At 43.3% G+C, this 19,794-nt stretch overlaps 1 protein-coding gene across 1 annotated transcript; it reads right to left on the bottom strand.

Annotated features, from left to right (window-relative positions):
* Positions 1-7,607: 7,607 nt before the first annotated feature.
* On the bottom strand, positions 7,608-19,540 carry LRRC14 (leucine rich repeat containing 14). The gene is made up of 4 exons (XM_033933188.1): positions 19,353-19,540; positions 13,617-13,967; positions 10,693-11,322; positions 7,608-8,765 (listed from the first exon to the last, which is right to left on the bottom strand). The coding sequence occupies exons 2-4, from the start codon at positions 13,928-13,930 to the stop codon at positions 8,195-8,197; spliced, it is 1,515 nt and encodes a 504-aa protein (XP_033789079.1). The 5' UTR covers positions 13,931-13,967; positions 19,353-19,540; the 3' UTR covers positions 7,608-8,194.
* Between the last annotated feature and the right edge of the window lie 254 nt (positions 19,541-19,794).

Below are 19,794 nucleotides of genomic sequence, written 5' to 3'. Positions count from 1 at the left end.
TGCTGCTCCAGTGGCGTACCAAGGGGGGGGCGGTCCACTGTTCTCCCTAGAGTGCGGCACGTCTAGAGCAGTGGTGCCCAACCTGCTTCCCTTCCCTTCTCACTGCTGCCATGTGCCGGCACCGTGTTCTTTGATCTCCCTGCGGGGCAGACCAACTCTCGCGGCCCGACGTCAATTCTGACGTCAAGAGGACGTTCTGGCTAGCCAATCGCTGCCTGGCTGCCCGGAATGTCCTTTCCGACGTTAGAATTGACGTCGGGCAGCGAGAGTTGGTCGGCCCCGTCCAGAAGAGAAGCAGGGAGATCTCGGCCTGTTCCCGATAGCGGCAGCGGCAGCAGCCTATTCCACGGCGGCGGTGGCATGGGGGAGGGCAGGAAGGAAGAAAGAAAGAAAGAAGGAAGGTGAGGTGGGGACAGGGAGCCAGAAAAAAAGCAAAAAATGGGGCACGGAATCAGAGAAAGACAGACATAGAGAAAGAAAGAAAAAGTTAGGGGAGGGAATGAGGTCTGGAGGAGAGGAAGCATACAGGAGGCTGAAAGAAGGGAAGAAGTATTGGATGCACAGTCAGAAGAATAAAGTGCAACCAGAGACTGATGAAATTACCAAAGGTAGGAAAATGATTTTATTTTCAATTTAGTGAATGAAATGTGCCAGTTTTGAGAAAGAAAAGATATTGAACTTTAAATGTGAGTGCTGCAGAGAAAAAATAGAGTACTTGGAGGGCCGCAGAAAAAATAGTTAATGTCTTATTAAAGAAATGACAATTTTGCATGAGGTAAAACTCTTTATAGTTTATATATCTTAACTTTTAACTGTTAAAGGAAAGTTTTATAAACTATAAAGAGTTTTACCTCATGCAAAATTGTCATTTCTTTAATAAGACATTAACTATTTTTTCTGCGGCCCTCCAAGTACCTACAAATCCAAAATGTGGCCCCGCAAAGGGTTTGAGTTTGAGACTAGAGAATGACACGGTGACAAAATTCATCACCGTTCCCGCGGGAAACCATCGTCATGTCATTCTTTAAGGAGAGAGGGAAGAATCAGAGTATGAATGGCCACAACCACTGACCCGCAAGCTTTGCCTTGAAGAATGCTGGTGTAGAAGCACTGAGGTTGAAATAGACACTGGAAAAGGACATGGGATTATTTCCCGCGGTTATCCACAGGGACGGGAACGGTGATGAATTTTGTCACAGTGTCATTCTCTATTTGAGACCACTGATTACTGTGGTTGCTGTCCAAAGCTGTCACTTGAGTATAGTACATACAACCTGGCCTTATAATTCCAGTGTCTGAGAATAATTTGCATCTACCACATACAGCTTGATCTCATTGTACTTACCATGAAGCCAAACTGGCTGTGGCGTGAACAGGTCTCTTGCTTTCGTGGTTTGACTCTATTGGAGGAGTTTGATATAGGAGCTTCAATCTGTGTAAATGTCCTATTAATAATGACCTCTTACTGCTCATTGGGCGCCAGAGCTCTGAAGGGGGTGGATGTCCACATCGTCCTCTTGGCGATCAAAAAGGCTGCTCTTTAACCATGAACTCTTTATGCTACAATGAGAACAGATGCTCACCCTCTGAGACAGTGGGGATGGCCAGCTGTCCTTGTGTCTCCTGGGCCTTTACCTGCTGCCGGTTTCTGTATGGATATGATGAGATGGAACAGGGTATGTCAATCTGGCCCATTCTTTCCATGTCAGTCTTGGAGTAAAAGAACTCCCACCAAAAATTTAACAGATTGGTACAAAAGTGGCATGGAAGAAAAACTGGTGAAAATGGGCCCATCCAAAGCTGAGGTTTCAGAGAAAGAAAACCTTTAAAAATGACCCAGTGCACTTTCGCACTCATGGCCTACAAATATTAATACACTAGCCGATAAGGGTTAGGGAACTGGCACCTTTCAGACTACTGCTCCGTCTCGTCAACAGACACCTCTACACCACAGGGATATACACATAATTATATATATGTGCAGAGGGGTTGCAAATAAGCCCAGGAGAGATGAATGCGCCTATCCATCTACGCCTATACCAATATCAGTCACAACTGCAATAGTAAACTTAGCTTATAGGTGTAGATACTTAGGATGACTGAGTCGGTAGAAGAGTGCATAATCATGCCGGTATTAATAACTCTATTGTAACACCAGCACAGAGCTGTGTGTATTTCAGTAGAAAACCCTTGCAGAAGCTCTTCTGTGTGGTAACATCTCTACAGAAGCTCATGTAGTGTTAACACTTTTACCAAAGCTCGTACAAACCGCTCTGAGTTGACTCCCCAGTCAGTAGAGGTATAGAAACTCTCACAAAACATAAATAATGTATCCTCAGATAGCTGCCATGGACACTCAAGGTCTTGGTCGCTACCCGTATTTTTTATGTATTATCAACATTTATTTTTTTATAAACCTATCATTTTTTGTATATGTATTTTATCCATCCTGTCTATGGCCAGCTTTTAGCAATTCCAATGTGTATTTCAGATTCTTTGTTGTAAAGTCTAATGTGAAACCTAGTGCCTGAAGCATTTACTCTTCTTAACAGTTACTATGTAGAGCAGCAGTTCCCACACTAAGCCTAGAAGAACCCCAGAAAGTCAGGTTTTCAGGATATCCACAATGAATATAGAAAGATATATTGGCGCTAGAAAAGGTTCAAAGAAGAGCGACCAAGATGGTAAAGGGGATGGAACTCCTCTCGTATGAGGAAAGACTAAAATAATTAGGGCTCTTCAGCTTGGAAAAGAGACAGCTGAGGGGAGATAGGATTGAAGTTTACAAAATCCTGAGTGGAGTAGAACGGGTACAAGTGGATTGATTTTTCACTCCATCAAAAATTACAAAGACTAGGGGACACTCGATGAAGTTACAGGGAAATACTTTTCAAACCAATAGGAGGAAAAAAAATTTTCACTCACAGAATAGTTCAGCTCTGGAACGCATTGCCAGAGGTTGTACTAAGAACAGATAGCGTAGCTGGTTTTAAGAAAGGTTTGGACAAGTTCCTGGAGGAAAAGTCCATAGTCTGTTATTGAGAAAGACATGGGGGAAGCCACTGCTTGCCCTGGAGTGGTAGCATGGAATATTGCTACACTTTGGATTTTGGCCAGGTACTAGTGACCTGGATTGACCACTGTGAGAACGGGCTACTGGACTTGATGGACCATTGGTCTGACCCAGTAAGGCTATTCTTAGGTTCTTATTCGTGAGAGAAATATCAATTCCATGCATATTCATTATGGATATCCTGAAAACCTGACTGAATGGGGTGCCCCAAGGATAGTTTGAGAACCTCACTGTATAGGGATCCCCAAACTTAAATCATGTAGTTGCTATACATACAGCCTTCTAATGGTAAAGTATTACAATTCTTATTGCCTTAGGACAGTGGCAGCCTGGAAATTGACATCTAATGGTTAGCTGTTACACTTAGAGTGTTGCTTATTGGTCTTACCCACACCTTCTGTTCATTTGGAATCGACCAGCTTTAGGACAGTGGTCCAAATAGTACTACTTCCGTATCTAGACTACTGCGACTTTCTAGATTACACCATTCCAATGAAAAGCCTCAAGAGATTGCCGTTATCCCAGACCACAGCATCTTTCTAGACTGATCCTTCGCAAGCCCCAGTTTGAAAAGGCCAACCCATTACTAGCAGAGCTACATAGGCTACCAGTTGAGAACAGAATCCATTAAAGTCGTATGTATGGTCCTTGAGGCTATATATTGGGAAAATTTGACCAGATTACCTTCTGCCATTCAGGTCACACATTCCTTCCACAACTCAAGAACAACAGTATAGTAACTCTGGGAAAGACCGCACAGGAAAAGGACCTGGGTGTACTGATAGATAGGACCCTGAAACCATTGGCGCAATGTGCAGCGGCGGCGAAGAAAGCAAATAGAATGCTAGGCATGATAAAGAAGGGAATTACGAGTAGATCAGAGAAAGTTATAATACCGCTCTACAGAGCCATGGTCAGACCGCACCTGGAATACTGCGTCCAGCATTGGTCTCCATACCTAAAGAAGGATATAAAACTGCTAGAGAGGGTGCAGAGACGAGCACCGAAGCTAGTGAAAGGTATGGAGAACCTGGACTACGAGGAATGACTTAGGAGACTGGGGTTGTTCTCCCTTGAGAAGAGGAGACTGCGAGGGGATCTCATTGAGACTTTCAAAATACTGAAAGGATTCGACAATGTCCAATGTGACACGGACAAGAGGACATAGACTGAAACTGAGGGGGGACAGGTCCAGGATGAATATCAGGAAGTTCTGTTTCACGCAGCGAGTGGTGGACACCTGGAATGCTCTCCCAGAGGAAGTAATTGCAGAATCCACTGTTCTAGGATTTAAGGGTAAACTAGATGCACATCTCCTTAAGAGTGGCATAGAGTGATACGGGTAAGGGTGAATTAGATGCACATCTCCCTTGAGAAGCATAGGCCAGGGTAGACCTGGCAGGGCCTCCGTGTGTGCGGATCACACACACCCAGGGTGATGGACCCAGGGTCTGATCCAGAGATGGCAATTCTTATGTTCTAACCCAGTGCTGGAAACTGCCACTTCCCTCTTTGAACCAAGTCTGGAAGAAATCACTCTTCGACCACCTTCGAGTTCCAAGGCACCAACATTTGAAACTGCCTCCCGGCCTGCTTATGCCAGATCCCTTTCTACGTACCTTCAATTCAGGAAGGCACTAAATTCACATCTATTCCCACTATAGTCCAGGACTTAAGTTCCATACTATCTGACGCATGATGTTCCCATTTTAAAACCTTCTTAATCTTATGTAAGCCACAAAGATAAAAACCAATAAACAGAACCCCTGGGATCTACAATGTAGGCTCTATTTTTAACCAAACGTTCCTCTTTAGATTAAAAGGCTTATAAATGTAGGTCTGCTATTCATTTGCTTAGATTTATGAGCATGTTATTCCTCCTCTTAAATCCACCCACTTTTAATGCTCCTAAATTTATGGAGTTTAGTGAAATTTTGAATAAAATGTAGACACCGAGCCCTATTTTCAAAGAAGCCAATTTAACTCTTTATTTGATAGAGGGGTACAGATAAGAGTAGAGGTAAGGTTATAAGGATAGGATTAGAGGTAATTTATAAAATTAGTCAGAGACCACTGTTCAGGCAGTGGGCCTGATGGGCCGCCGCGGGAGCGGACCACTAGGCGAGATGGACCTCTGGTCTGCCTCAGCGGAGGCAACTTCTTATGTTCTTACCATCTGACAATTAAAAGGTTAAGATTGTAACTTTCCTAGGGGGTCCTTGTGCTAAGCTGTATTAGATGCTAAAGCATGCCTAATGCAGCTAAAAATAGAGTACACTTCTCCCTCCAAATTCACGGGTTTAGGACTCGCAAATCCGGTTATTTGCAAATTTCTAAACCATGATCCACCCCAGACCACCAACATGATGTGTATAATCAATAAAATGTAATAGTGGTACAGTGTTCCCCTGCGAGTTCGCAAATCACTTCGCAGTCTGCTCAGACCGCCTCTTCCTGTAGTAAAGTCGAGCTACACCAATCAGGAGATAAACTAAACTAAACCTTAAGCTTATATACCGCATCATCTCCATAATTATAGAGCTCGGCACGGTTTACAAGAGTTTAATAAAGGAAGGAGTAGCATAGAGGGGTTGGAAGTTGAGTCTGGGGAGGGGAGAGAACATTACAGTTTTGTGAAGATCCTAGTTTTCAGGTGCTTGCAGAATAACTGGAAGGAGCCCAGAATCCATAATGGGGCAGTAAGATTATTCCAGAGCTCTGTGATTTGGAAAAAGAGAGATTTGCCCAATTTTCCCGCATAGAAGATACCTTTTCGCGAGGGGAAGGATAGTTTAAGTTTTTGGGTGGGCCTGGAGGTGTCAGGGCTCGAGGAGTTCCAAGAAAGCGGGATTAGTGGAGGGAGGACGCCGTGTAGGATCTTAAAAGCTAGGCAGGCGCATTTGAAATGAACCCTGGAAATTATTGGGAGCCAGTGAAGTTTGGACAGAAGTGGGGAAACATGATCAAATTTGCGTTTTGCGAAGATCAGCTTGGCCGCAGTGTTCTGAATTAGCTGAAGTCTTTGAAGACTTTTTTTTAGTTAGACTTAGATAGATGGAATTGCAATAGTCTAGTCTGGAGAGGATGATAGATTGAACAAGGACGGCAAAATGTTGTTGGCGGAAGCAGGAGCTCACTTTCCTCAACATGTGGAGGCTAAAGCAGCTTCTGATTGGTGTAGCCCGACTTTACTACAGGAAAAGGCGGTCGGAGCAGACTGTGAGCGATTTCCTTCACCTGCCGGTGCTCCAGCTGCCCTCTCCTGCCTCTTGACAGGCGAAAAACTGGAAATGGGGGTTCCTGAAACGGAACCCCTGCGCATTTCAGGGGAGTACTATATAACCAAAAATGGAAATAGCCTAAAGAGGACCGATGATGAATACATCATCCCAGTAAGGCCATGAAAGAAATTTGAGTAACATCCTGGGTGTATGAGGCCCTAAATTAAGTTAACATTGTACAAGTTTATTATGTTTTTTTGATTCAAGAAGTAAGCAGATGCCCATCTATAATGCCATCATATGTTCTGGACTGCATTGCCCCTTCAGTAGTTCTAATATTTCAGAGACCAACCTCCTTCTGCCCCTGCAGATTTAAGGGCAGTATGCACACACACATGGTGAGGTCAGAAAGCCTTCCATAAGCCACGTTCCACACGCTCTCTTCAGTTTGTGGCAAGGCTGAATGACTTGCTGTTTGCCTGCTATACTAGTTCTATAATGATCTCCTTTCTCTATTTTCCACCTCTCAGCTACCCTAATACAAATGTGCCCTATACAGGAGCCAGCCTGCTCTCCTTTGCTGCAACTGGATGCAATCCATCCTAGCAAAGCCAGACAGCCCTGCTCTGTAATCTGAAGCTTGTCAGGGCTGAGTATGTCCAGGCTTTCCTCTCTAAGGTCACAGTGTACAAAAATCAAGGCTGAAGAGCAGATAGAGAGCTTCAAGTCCACACCTCTTCCTTTAGAAACACAGCCTGCTAGCTTCTTCTTGTTATATCTTTGGAAAATTGTTAAAAATGTTTTATTTTTAATGATTGTTACATTAATAATTTTGTATTAATTTAATGTGGTTATCTTATATTCCGCTAAATCTCCCAAAAGATTCAAAGCCGTTTACAAAACAATTAAACTGACTTAAGTAATAATAATAATAATAACAGTTTATATACCGCAATACCGTTAAGTTCTATGCGGTTTACAATAGATTAAGCGAGGTACAAATTGATTGAATTTAAGAAGGGGGAAGAGGAGAGTTAATAGGACCGGAAATGCGTTGTTAAGGAGAAAGAGATTAATAGGACAGAGGAATCACTATGGAGGAGAAAGATGAGTGGGTCAGTTGTCTAGATACTTTAGGAACACTTGAGTTTTTAGACGTTTTTCCTCTCTGTTCCAACATGTTCACAATAGTTTTTTAATTGTTAGTATCCGTATAGAATCTATTGTGAGAATAGTACGGAATATAAGCTCAGGATCGAGGGTGTTTTCATTCCCTTCATGCCGCCTGGTGTGATATTAGAGGAAGAGCATTGTAGAACTCCCAAGAAACTGTGTTTATTAACTTTTATCCCTAGTAGCAAAAAGTCACAGAAACAGAGAAAAAGGAAGGAAGATAAAGACCAGACGGCCTAGCCGGTCTGTCCCAGCGCCCATTTCCAATAGTTAAAAAAAAAAAGGTTTAAATGAGTGTATAAAATAGTTTTTTAAGCCACACATCTGAATCTTTAAGGCAGTGTCTTGCAAACTTTTCGGCCAGCAGCACACTAAACCCATTGAGGCGGCCAGAAGGCAACCGGAAGTGCGCAAGGCCCATTTGCCCGCGAGCCTGAGCCTGTCACTTTGGTGAGGGATCCTGGAGGAGGAGAGGCACCGGCTGACTAACTACAGGACGTGCCTCTCGCTGCGAGAGGCATGTCCTGTCAGCCGGCGCTGGCACCTTTCCTCCGTAACGGCGTCTAGAATCTGCCGCAAACACAGTTTGCGATACACTGCCTTAAGGTATTACTATATATACAGTGAAAGCCATCACCAGCTGGTCATTTTAAAAACTGAAGAGAGAAAGAAACAGGACAAGAGGCAAATTTGGCACTTAGCACATGATGTTTTCCTTCTTATTCCATTACAGACTCAGATAGTCAAGGGTTTTGTGCTGGTACATGTCGGTGCTCCAGGTCACATTTGTCCGCTGGGCCTGCACCAGCAGCTGCTGAAGTTCAGCATGTACCCGCAAGAGTTTTTGCGGATCAAAGGAGCTGTCCAGGAAGCTGGAGGAGGAAGTGGGCCACGGCAGACTCTCGCTGTAACAATCCACCGGGTAGGGGTAGATGACCAGGCGTAGCTCTGACAGGGGCAGAGTGCTCTGAAGCAGCGTCTTCAGCCCCCGCGTTGAGATTGGATTGCAGAAGACGCCCAGGTACCGTAAGCGAGTGCAGCGGCCAAGCATGGGCAGTAGGGCGCCCAGGTGGGAGTCCATCAGTTTACATTCCATGATGTCCAGGTGCAGCAGGTTTGCCGACGCTTCCTTTAGCAGGAGCTGGAAAGGATGCAGGAGAGGTTCGCACAGGTTGTTGCCACTAAGATCCAATTTCTTCAGGGAGGAAGCATGGAAACTTTGACAGAGGAAAGTCAAGTCCGAGGGCAGAAGGTAACAGAAGGCCAACTCCAAGCTTTCCAGAGGCTTCTGCAAACCACTGTAAGAGAGAATAGTAAACAAGCTTCAACAGGGGAACCAAAAAACGGATCTTTTTTCAGAAATCTCCACCCAAACTTTATTTATTTGTTTTTTAATTCTTTATTCATTTTAAATCTTGTAACAACTGTACAGTAATATATCATTATAACAAATTAAAACACTTGAAAATCTTTCTAATAATATCATACATACTTGAATTTTTACCCATTCCCACCCACCCTACTTCAATTAATTCAATTAAACATATCTAAAAGAATATAATGAAGTAAGCATTTAATAAAAATTCCAAACAACCCCCCACCCCCCCTAATTAGACACATATTATCTAAAGAAAATGATGTCTACCCATTACAATAATTTTCTAACGGCCCCCAGATCTTCAAAAAGTTATTGTAAGACCCTTTCTGCAAAGCAATTGCTCTTTCCATCTTATAGATATGGCATAATGAATTCCACCAGAAAGTATAATTAAGATTAGTGTGATTCTTCCAATTGTTGGTAATAATAAAAGTTTATTATTATTTGATGATATTTGACTTTTTTTTTCTCATAGCCATACCAAACAAAACCATATCATACGATAAAGCAACATGGTTTTCTAATAGAGAATTTACTTGAGACCAAATTGAATTCCACCCAAACTTTAGAATAACAATAAACAAATAGGGTTATGGGAAATTGTTGATGTTTTTTCATGTATTTGTATTAGTCACATACGTACTTTATGCCATTCACTTAAATTTTTAGAGGTAAATTCATCATCCCGTTTTTATCAATTTAATTAAGCACTTAAATTAATTGAAAACCCCTCAATAAACTAGGAAGATGGTATATCATACCTGATAACAGATCTCAGTGCATAGGACGTCCCAGGTCCGTATTCTGTTGGATTTCAATAATCATTTATACCAAACCTCCTTCCCTTCCCTTAATTAATTAGTATCTTTATTGAATTCATTTTATTTTATGTTATAATGAACAATTCAGGATGTTTCTTACATGGCATGTTACTGAAACTCTAGCCTAGACTGGTCAGACAATGCAGGCTAAATAAGGCTTATCTATTGATTTAGATTTCTATTCCGTCCTCTCGTGAGCTCAGAACATTCACAGAGATTACAGTAGATACATTTAGTCAGAATATAGCACATTACAGTTATATTAGGAGTTCATGGTACATTACATAGGGCAGCCTTGCAACTAGTTACTCTGGTCTACCCGGGGTCCCAAATACACAGTCAGCAGCTGGATCAGGAATCCTGTTAAGAAAAATAGGCACCAACAATGCTTTTCCTTCAAGGGCTATAGCTCCTCTAGTCTCTGCCATAGGTACCAAACACAATACAATTAGACAAAAACTTTCCATCCTAGATCCTTCAAAATGCAAGAGCTTCAGCATGCTAGGATCCATCAGACAACCCCTCCCCCTCCCCCCAATATCCCAATTTTAAGCCAGTTCTGATACTGTGACTAGGAATATTCAAAACTAGTTTGAACTGAGGCCAGTCGCACAATTCAACAGCTGCGCTGTGCATTGATATGTGATCCAGCTGTATTCCCCCCCCCCCTTTTCCCTGAGAGCCAAATCTAGGAAGGTGGTGAAAATGGCATTCATAACCCATAGAAGTCTAAGACATTGTGAATCAGCGACACCTACTGGCTGAGTTAAGTATAAACTTGTTTTAGATTCTAGAGAGAAACACAGCTTATGCCGCGCAGCTGGGGAGCTAAAACTCAGTGACTGGGTTGCTTGGGAGGGTTATAAGATAGGGGAAACATCCCAGAATGTTGCAGAGGAAGAATCATGGCTCCCAGGCCCAGTAGGTTCAGATTCTGATTGAGCAGGATGCCCAGACACGGCAGCAAAACACACTCATCCAGCTTTCGCTACTCACTAAATCGCAGTTTGCAGGTCAAAGACTTACCCAAGCAACTGTCTCAGTCTTCCTGAAAGCCTGGAGGAGCCCAAGTTCAGCTCCTTGAGACTTTGCAGCCTGGCTATCTGGGTGGAAAAGTTCTGCAGGCCAGCTTCCATCTCCACAGAGAGCCGCCTCACGTCCACATTATTGTACGGCAGCTTCAGACTGAGGAGGGACGTAAATTTCGTCAGATACGGTAGTAGCACATTCAGGCCAGGAAGCCCCAAGTTGTTAAAGCGAAGGTCAACCTGTCGAACGCTGGTTGGGCTCAAGAGTTCTAAGAGGCTCAGGGTACTGCGGATGGACAGCTCCTCCGCGCGGAAATCCCGGCACCTCAACCGCAGTGGGCAGCTGCTGTTCACCTGCAAGGCCTCACGGAGGATGGTGGAGGATGCGCTGTTCACAAAAAAGTCCATGTGCACCTCCACGTAGACTGGGCAGCCTGGCGCCAAGGTGCTGTGGGCTCCCTTTCTCCGTTTTGATGAAGGATTGGCACCTTCACCGTAGCGTCGGGACATGTCGACACAGGCTTTAGACAGGGTCACAGTCTGAGACCACAGGCTCATGGTTTCCGGACCCTGTTCTGGGTTGTTATCCTGCAGACCCACCATGTTCAGAACCCGCAGCTGCCGTTTCCTTAGGGATGTGTAAAGAAAAATCATCAAAAGATTTATTAACCTATCCGTTCTTTACAATAGTGTAATGCAGGGTTCGCCAAAACTCCAGGAGCCAGGTTGCTATAGAAACTAAATTTTTTAAAAGCCAGACCTGGCACCTAGGTTTTGCGGCCTTAACACACACCACCATCAACAGACCCTCTAAAGCAGTGGTTCCCAACCCTGTCCTGGAGGACCACAGGCCAGTCAGGTTTTCAGGACAGTCCTAATGAATATGCATGGGGCAGATTTGCATGCCTGTCACCTTCATTAGATGCAAATCTCTCTCATGCATATTTATTAGGGTTATCCCAAAAATCCAACTGGCTGGTGGTCCTCCAGGACAGGGTTGGGAACCACTGCTCTAAAGCTTTAAAGTTTGCATTCAGAAGAGGAGCGTGCAACCCCCTATGCAATTGCTCCCCTTTTCTGCCGCTTGCGATCCTCACAGGACCTGTAGCTGTAGACTCCAGCTGGTGGTGGGGAGATTAGGTTTGTACGAGGAAGTGGGAGAGCTGGGTTTTCATGTGCCACGGGGGTGGGGGTGGTGAGAGCTATGTGTGTGTAAAGCAAGGGGGGGGGGGGAAGAGACAGCATACTCAGCTGTTAGTGGAAGCTGCTTCCTTAACTCACATGACCTAGACCAGGGGTCTCAAAGTCCCTCCTCGAGGGCCGCAATCCAGTCGGGTTTTCAGGATTTCCCCAATGAATATGCATGAGATCTATGTGCATGCACTGCTTTCAATGCATATTCATTGGGGAAATCCTGAAAACCCGACTGGATTGCGGCCCTCGAGGCGGGACTTTGAGATCCCTGACCTAGACTGAGCTGTACAGCAAAAGAATCCGCATAGGTAAAAGATTATTAATGTTCTATCTACCCACATTAATACCTCAATTCAGCTGGGAAAAAATGTTCAAAACCAGATAAACACAACTTAAATGCCACATATTCCAATGATGTCACAGGAGCCAACATGGCTGCTGTGACAAAAAAAGAAATAAAAAGGTACTAGAAAACCCGTTTAAAACTTTCATTTCTGCAATAAAAAACCCATATGGCCATAAAGGCCAAAAGCTACTTGTTCATCTCGTATGCAAAAAAACAGCATTTTAAACAATTTTTTTAAAGTACTTTTTTAGTCACGACAGCCATGTTAGCACCTGCGACTTCCCTGGAATATGTGGAACCTTTTAGCATTTATCTAATTTTTACCTGATTTTGAACATTTTTCAGCTGAAGTCATGCTAATATGTCATGCTTTCCCATGCTCTTATTCAACGGTCTATGATTAGACAATTATTTACGTTAACTTATGCTTTTTTATGATTTTATATTTATGCTATTTTATTGGTCCCACTGTGTTTTGCTCCTCAAACAGCCCATGCTGGGTGAAACGCAGCCGTGCTGAGCATCATTTTAATTTAACTACTAATAAAGTTCTTGTTTTATCATCCAACTGTAATTGCTTCAATGGTTTCTTTCCTTCTGGAAGTAGGAGACTGTTTGCCTGTTTGGTTTTTTTTGGGACCATCCATAAATAGCTTTGCATACATCATCATTTTGAGCACATTATGACCCATTTTCTTAGGCGTTGCAAAACTCCTCCGTAGCTGCGATTCATGTGAAAGGCGGGCGGAGAAAATGTAGGCCTTGAAAACCCGGGCTTATATTTCCAGTGCCTACCTTTCACAAAGCCGTGATTCTATGAACGCCGGCGTCGCGTGACTGACACGCTTACAGAATCCAGGCCTATGTGCAATATATTTTTGTAACTCACATACAATTGAAGGACATAGCAAGTAAGAAATGTTTCAAATAAAATATATAAATCAGCATAAAAGAAATAATTCCAGTCATACCAAATCTGGCTCCTAGATCCTAAAAAAAGTTGACAAGGCCCAGCGTACTGAATATGGGCCATTATTCAAGCAGTCCATGTATTGTAAAGATAAAGGGGATGGGACTTGATATACAGTATTCCCCCGATATTCGCGGGGGTTCTGTTCCAGGAACCTCCGAAAATGTTGTGTCTTTTCTCTCATTTTCAACAGCAAAAGCCTGTAACAGAGAGCAAAGCCCATCGAGCAGCGAGTCATAATGACTCACAACCCTTTTCCTCTCCTGCTCTCTGGGGCTGCGACTGATGCCAACCCAGTTAACAAATAAACCCCCAAAACAAATTATTAGGGCTAGCCTTTTTACCTCCTGCTTAATTGCTTTAAAATTCAGTGTATTTGAAACAATGGGCACCTTTGAAGCGTCAACAATACCTGTCCTCCCCTTCCAGAGCCTGGTGCAGGTAAGCCAGCACTCCCAGGATCACTGCTTGCACACACAGCTTACTGACTTTCTCTTTCATCGGCAGACAATCGCAGTGCTTGCAGCTCTGCAGCAGTTTCTGTAAATTGAGGACAGGAAAGGGCCACCGCTTCACCAGGTCCTGCAACACCAGAGTCTTCCTGCCCAGAAAAGAGGCCTTAAAGAGCACAGGGTACAGCTCCTTTGGAATAAACTCCAGAGATCTGCAAGTGGAGGCATGGTCTGAAACCACCTTCTGGGCACAAAGGAACACCAGAGACCACATGATGGGAAGCAGGCAGTGCCAAAAAAGGATCTGTGAACTGCAAAATAAGCATGTCTTCATTAGAACATCTGTTAATTGCCCTCTTTGATATTACAATTGGTCACAAATACCTAACTGAAACACAAATGAGGCTATCTTACTGGCAGAAGAGGGTTTCGGTCACATGATATCAGAGTTGCATGCAAAGATTTAGGAACCCCTGGTCAAACTGTGCTTTTCAATTAATCCCCAAGTCAGGAGTCGGCAACCTGCAGCTCGTGAGCCACATGCAGCTCTTCTCCCATGGACCCCCCAGACCTATCAGCGGGGAGTTTCCATGGCAGGAAGACCCACGTTAGACCACCAGGTACCTTGGTAAGCCCGGAGAGGGGGTTCTACCTATTCATGGCGGAGTGGAGGGGGCAGGGGCATTGTAAGGTTGAGCTGCCATGAGAGGGCCAAGCTCCTGGGGAGAGGGGGAATTGTGGGTGGGGAGGGAGATCAAAGGGTTGGGGCTTGGAGAGGGGAGATAGCCTTGGCTGTGGGTTGGGGAGAGGGGGAGGGATGAGAGGTGCAAAGACCTGTGAGGGGTTGGAGGGGAGAAAGAGGGGCTAGAAGCTAAACCTTGTTGAGGGAAGAGAAAGTGAGAGACCTGGAATATCTCAAACCCTCTTCTCTACCCATTGCTGCTTTCTAAATCTTGGGTCAAACTTTTAGGATAAAATAGCTCTTTACTTTGAAAAGGTTGCCGACCCCTACCCTAAGTGAGCAAAAGCTGACATCCTTCAGATAGCACAAATTTCAACACATTGTTCTGCAAATTTTAATGCATCATCTACTACTTATTTCTATAGTGCTATAGACTTTACATGCAGATACTTCTCTTTGTCCCTGGTGGACTCACAAACTAAGATGTTCATTGTACCTGGGGCTGCACTAACCATCCGGCTACTCCTCCATTCCTATTTGCTGATTTTAACAGATGGCAGGTGCAAGTTTGTGCACTCTTCCAGTTGATGCAATACATGAACTCTTTACCTTTATACTTAAGAGAAATAAATAACTTAAACGATTTCAAAAAGAATTTAAAATGCTTTTTATTTAAAGACGCTTTTAACATTTAAAATCAATTATGTGCTCTTTTTAAATCTCAAGATTCGTTATATTATTGAATTAATATTTTAATATATGATTGTTAAATTAAAACTTCTGTAATTTTATGATCTTTGTACCTCATACTATATAATTCATAATTTTATATTTCACTAACATGTTTTTTCTCTTTTTTGTATTTTTTATTAACTTAATGTATAAATTGTTAAAACTTAATGTATAAATTGTTAAATTTTTAATATTTTATGTTATTTACTGTTTTAATATCATGTTTATTTATAAACTGTAACTCGCTTAGAAATAATTTAATTAAGCGATTAATCAAATATAAATAAAACTTGAAACTTGAAACTATTTTTTAAAGTTAATAATGGCCAAATAGTCTACTTGGGCCCAGATTGTTGGTTTTGGGTGTGGTAACTCATAGATAGGTTTGGCTCCCTTTCTAAAGGTGCTTAATCTCTGGAGAGGACCTGGAGGAAACCAGGCTCCAGCAACTAGCAAAGGACATGGCTTTTATCTCGAAAGCCTTAGTGGGTACAGTTGGAATAGGGTTGCCCCCTTACCAATAGGAAGAGTTCTTTTTGAGCCTCAGCAGGTCCACAGAAGGGTTCTGTGAAGACTGGATGGTCCTAGCTTCCCCTCCTCCAGCCTCTCTGTTGGAGGGGCCTAGGGGCCCCAATAAGATTCAGTAGTTCCCTCTATAGTGGAAGTGGTGGGGACAGGATTTGCTTGTTTCACCAGGAATAGGGTCTTAGGAGGTAATCTGGATTGGATGTGTGCTTGAATTTGCAGAGCCCATTTTAGATACTGTAAAGGTGGTTACAGTGGTTAGTGTAGCTAGGTTTAAGAAAGGTTTTGACAAGTTCTTGGAGGAAAAGTCCATAGTCTGTTATTGGGACTGACATGGGAGAAGCTACTGCTTACTTTGGATTGGTAGCATGGAAAGCACAATTACTTATAGTAACATGTTATCCAGAGACAGCAAGCAGATATTCTTACATGTGGGTGACGTAATTCACAGAGCCCGGTACAGACAATGTTAAAAGTGAACTGTCACTTTAAGTTTTAAGAAACTTCACAACTACCCGCACCACACATGCGCAAGTGCCTTCCTGTCCAACGCCCACTTGCGGTACCTCAGTTCCGTAATCAAGGTAAAAAGTCAACTAGGGGAGGTGGGAGGGATGCGAGAATATCTGCCTGTTGTCTCCAGATAAAACCTGTTATGATAAGTAACTATGCTTTATCCTAAGACGAGCGGGCAGCATATTCTCACATTTGGGACTCCCTAGCTGAACAGATTGGGATGCAGGGAGTGTTGGCCATTAGGAAGAAAATAAATTCTGCAATATTGCTTAGCCAAAACGGCCATCTTGTCTGGAATAGGATTCTAGACAGTAGTGAGATGTGAATGTGTGAATTGAGGACCAAGTAGCTACTTTGTAAATTTCATCTATGGGAGTGGACCGTAAAAAAGCTACCCTCAAGCTGCAGCCCATCCTGAGCATAGCAGAAAGAAATAGAGGCCGCTAACCATGTGGGGAAGGGGCCGACCGGGGGGGGGGTAGGCTTTACAGGCTCTAGTGAATCAGGCCCTAAGTGCCACTAAGGAATCAGGGCCTAAGTGCCACAAACTGACCAGATGATCACTGGATACATTAAGATATGCCCCTCACACTCCCTAATCCTCTTCCACCCCCCAAAAAATCTGAACAAAAAGAAAAGTACATACCTGTCTCTAGAAAAGCAGCACTTGGTTTGGGAAAGACTAGTAGAGCATCACACACATATCTTAAGTAACCTGGTGGATGGGTTAGTGAACTTTAGAGAAGAGAACCCAGGCCCATAAACCATTCTAACCATATTTATGGTAGAAAGTGTGAGCCCACTAAAACCCTACTCTACTGCCATATACTGTAGGTGCCACTTGTAACCATGAGGCTGCTGGGGTAGTAGACAGGTGGGTCTAGTACAGGGGTCTCAAAGTCCCTTCTTGAGGGCCGCAATCCAGTCGGGTTTTCGGGATTTCCCCAATGAATATGCATGAGATCTATGTGCATGCACTGCTTTCAATGCATATTCATTGGGGAAATCCTGAAAACCCGACTGGATTGCGGCCCTCAAGGAGGGACTTTGAGATCCCAGGTCTATTATTATTATTTATTATTTTATTTCTTATATACCGCCAAAGCAGTAGTAGTTCAAGGCGGTTCACAACAAAGAAGGGCTGGACAATCAGCGAATAGTTACAATCAGCGAATACAGATACAATAAATATGTGTGTGTGGGGAACAGGCAAAATATGAGGAGACAAATGTAAGGTGGACAGGGTGAAAAGGGTAAGGCAAAGAGAACTTGGGGGAGCAGGGGTAGGGAGAGTGGGCTTAGATTATAATTCGGTTGAATAGGCTAGTTTTTAATAATTTCCTGAAGTTTAGGTAGGATGAGGAGTGCGAGATAATTCTGCTCAGCCAGTCATTTAGATGACCTGCTTGGAAGGCAAGTGTTCTGTTTAGGTGACTTTTGTATCGGCAGGCCTTTAGAGTTGGGTGGCTGAAGAGGTGGGCTCTGCGGGTGGGCCTGGAAGGGCGGTTTAAGGAAAAATGGGGAACCAAGTATAAGGGGGCCATACCAAGAATGGATTTGAAACAGATACAGGCAAACTTGAACTGGATTCTTGCTTTGATGGGTAGCCAGTGGAGTTTTTGGTAGTAGGGAGATATGTGTTCCCATTTTTTCAGGCTTGGGGGAGTTTTGGAGGGCTCAGAATAAATTATAAGAGTGGTGAGATGTACACCTGAACCCTTTATGTAACATCACAGCAGTGCGCTCTAAGGTGTCCTACTGCTCTGTTTGGCTTATCTGTGGCCAGTCAATCACAATGATGGCCCCCTCCCATTTGGACGTTTTCAAAGTGGACCTTTATTAGTTGAAAATAAGGTGTAAAGTTAAGCATTCTAAGGCTTGGACGTCCAAGTAGATGATTTTCAAAAATATGTATTTTTGGACATCTAGCGGTAGAGCTTTTGAAAATGGAAGTTTCTGTGCTTTCGACTTTGGATGTTTAGCAGGAAACGTCCAAATTGGATTTAAATGTCCTTTTCAAAAATGGCCCTCACAGTCTATGTGGTCTATAAAAGAGTAATGTCTCCAAATTAGGTAATTTTGCACATACCATGAAAGGAATTAACCTCACTCCTATGCCACAGTACATTGAAGATTACCTCAGAATCACTGCTAATGCTGGTCACAATACTTTAGTCCTCCTGAAATTTCCCCCCTACTTAGAATTCTGTATACTAGCATTCGGGAACTGAGAAAGATAAGTAGAAAAACTGTGCACCAAAACACAAAAAAGACAATATGCAGTTTTTTTAAATATTGTTGCACACATGTTTTGTTTTTATAGAGACTTGTGTATTATTCCAAACTGCTAAGATGTGAAGATGAAGGGAAACATTACGCTGTCCAGGTAGAGGGGCTTAAGGCACGGTCAGGAAGAGAACTGGGTAAGAACTGGATCTTCTAGATTTGCTCTTGGGTCTGTGGAGGATCCGCCTTGGCCAGATCTCTACCTCGGATCATGTGTCTGCTTTGGCTGCCATGTTTTCACCTTGCCCAAAAGTTTCAACTTTTTTTTTTTTTTTTTTTTTTTTAAATTATGGAGGATTAGCATTTTTTTTAAATAATATATGGATTAGAATTTTAACAATTGTGAATTATTTATTATTTGTTAATATCTTTTTGTATAATTTATGTGTATTTTTACTCTATTTCTTTAATAAAATGTTTTAACATAAATAAGGGGGGTATGGGAATGGGGGAATGTATAGAGGTATGAGGTGGGTAATATGGAAATATATTTTGGAAGAATGATAGAAATATGTATGAAATTAGCATTGTGAATATAATTGTATTGCACATTTTATTATATTATATTATACTTATTTGATTCCTTCAATATAAAATGCCATAAATTAATTATTTTAATAATAAAGTCGGATCCGAAGAAAATTCCAGGATCCAACATTAATACTAAGAAAAGCAAAATATCCCGTATGTGGAGACGCAACCAGGGAGCGCCCATAGGCTTAGGGGTGGAGCAGAGTTAAGTTGGGAGGATCCGGAGCAAGTGCAAAGAAAGAGCCGGATCCTCCAGGTACCCCCAGAGCATCCGGCTTTTATCCATTTGAATGCAACGTCGGATTCGCTCAAGATTGGCGCGTGACAAAGAAGCCGCTCGCTAGGCGCCGACGTCACACCGTCGAGGTGGGGGTGGGGTCTTTCATGTGACGAGGAGGCCGCGCGGGCTTGTTGCCCCGGTTACCTGGCTCAGCGGCGCCTGGTCACGGCAGGGTCGGAGCCGGGCGCATCTCGTTCCGTCCGCTCCCCTGTTGTTCCGCCGGGCGATGCCCACCGACTTCTTCCTTCTTCCCCCTCCTTCGGGCTGAGCTGAATGGCCAGATAGGCGCGGTGATGACGTCGGCGCTGGGCGCATGCGCCGGCACACCGAAGAGGCGTCCGAATATCGCGCGCGGTATGGAGACTGGGAAGGGCCAAAAAAAGATCAAGTTTCAAGTTTATTCATTTGATGAATCGCCTATTAAAATTGCTAGACGATGTACAGACTCCATATAGAGAATAATACAAAGAAACTATCAATTAACACAAGTAATAACATAAAAACAAACATGAAAGGGTAGGGAAGGATTAAAGTTTACAATCTTATATTGGTAGAAAGGGTAGGTCAAGAGGTAGGGGGCTAAAAT

This window comes from Geotrypetes seraphini, chromosome 2 (assembly GCF_902459505.1).
Source record: "Geotrypetes seraphini chromosome 2, aGeoSer1.1, whole genome shotgun sequence".
Classification (NCBI taxonomy): Eukaryota; Metazoa; Chordata; class Amphibia; order Gymnophiona; family Dermophiidae; genus Geotrypetes; species Geotrypetes seraphini.
The sequence above is the reverse complement of the archived record's forward strand: the minus strand, read 5'-3'. Positions and strand labels throughout refer to the sequence as shown.

What these genes read in the sequence shown, in the direction of transcription:
- LRRC14 (XM_033933188.1), bottom strand. Translation starts at nt 13,930, where the DNA reads ATGTGGTCTCTGGTGTTCCTTTGTGCCCAGAAGGTGGTTTCAGACCAT. An exon ending in GCTCTGGAAGGGGAGGACAG is followed by an intron (nt 11,323 to 13,616) that starts GTATTGTTGACG and finishes CACATCCCTAAG; the next exon opens with GAAACGGCAGCTGCGGGTTC. An exon ending in AGACTGAGACAGTTGCTTGG is followed by an intron (nt 8,766 to 10,692) that starts GTAAGTCTTTGA and finishes TCTCTCTTACAG; the next exon opens with TGGTTTGCAGAAGCCTCTGG.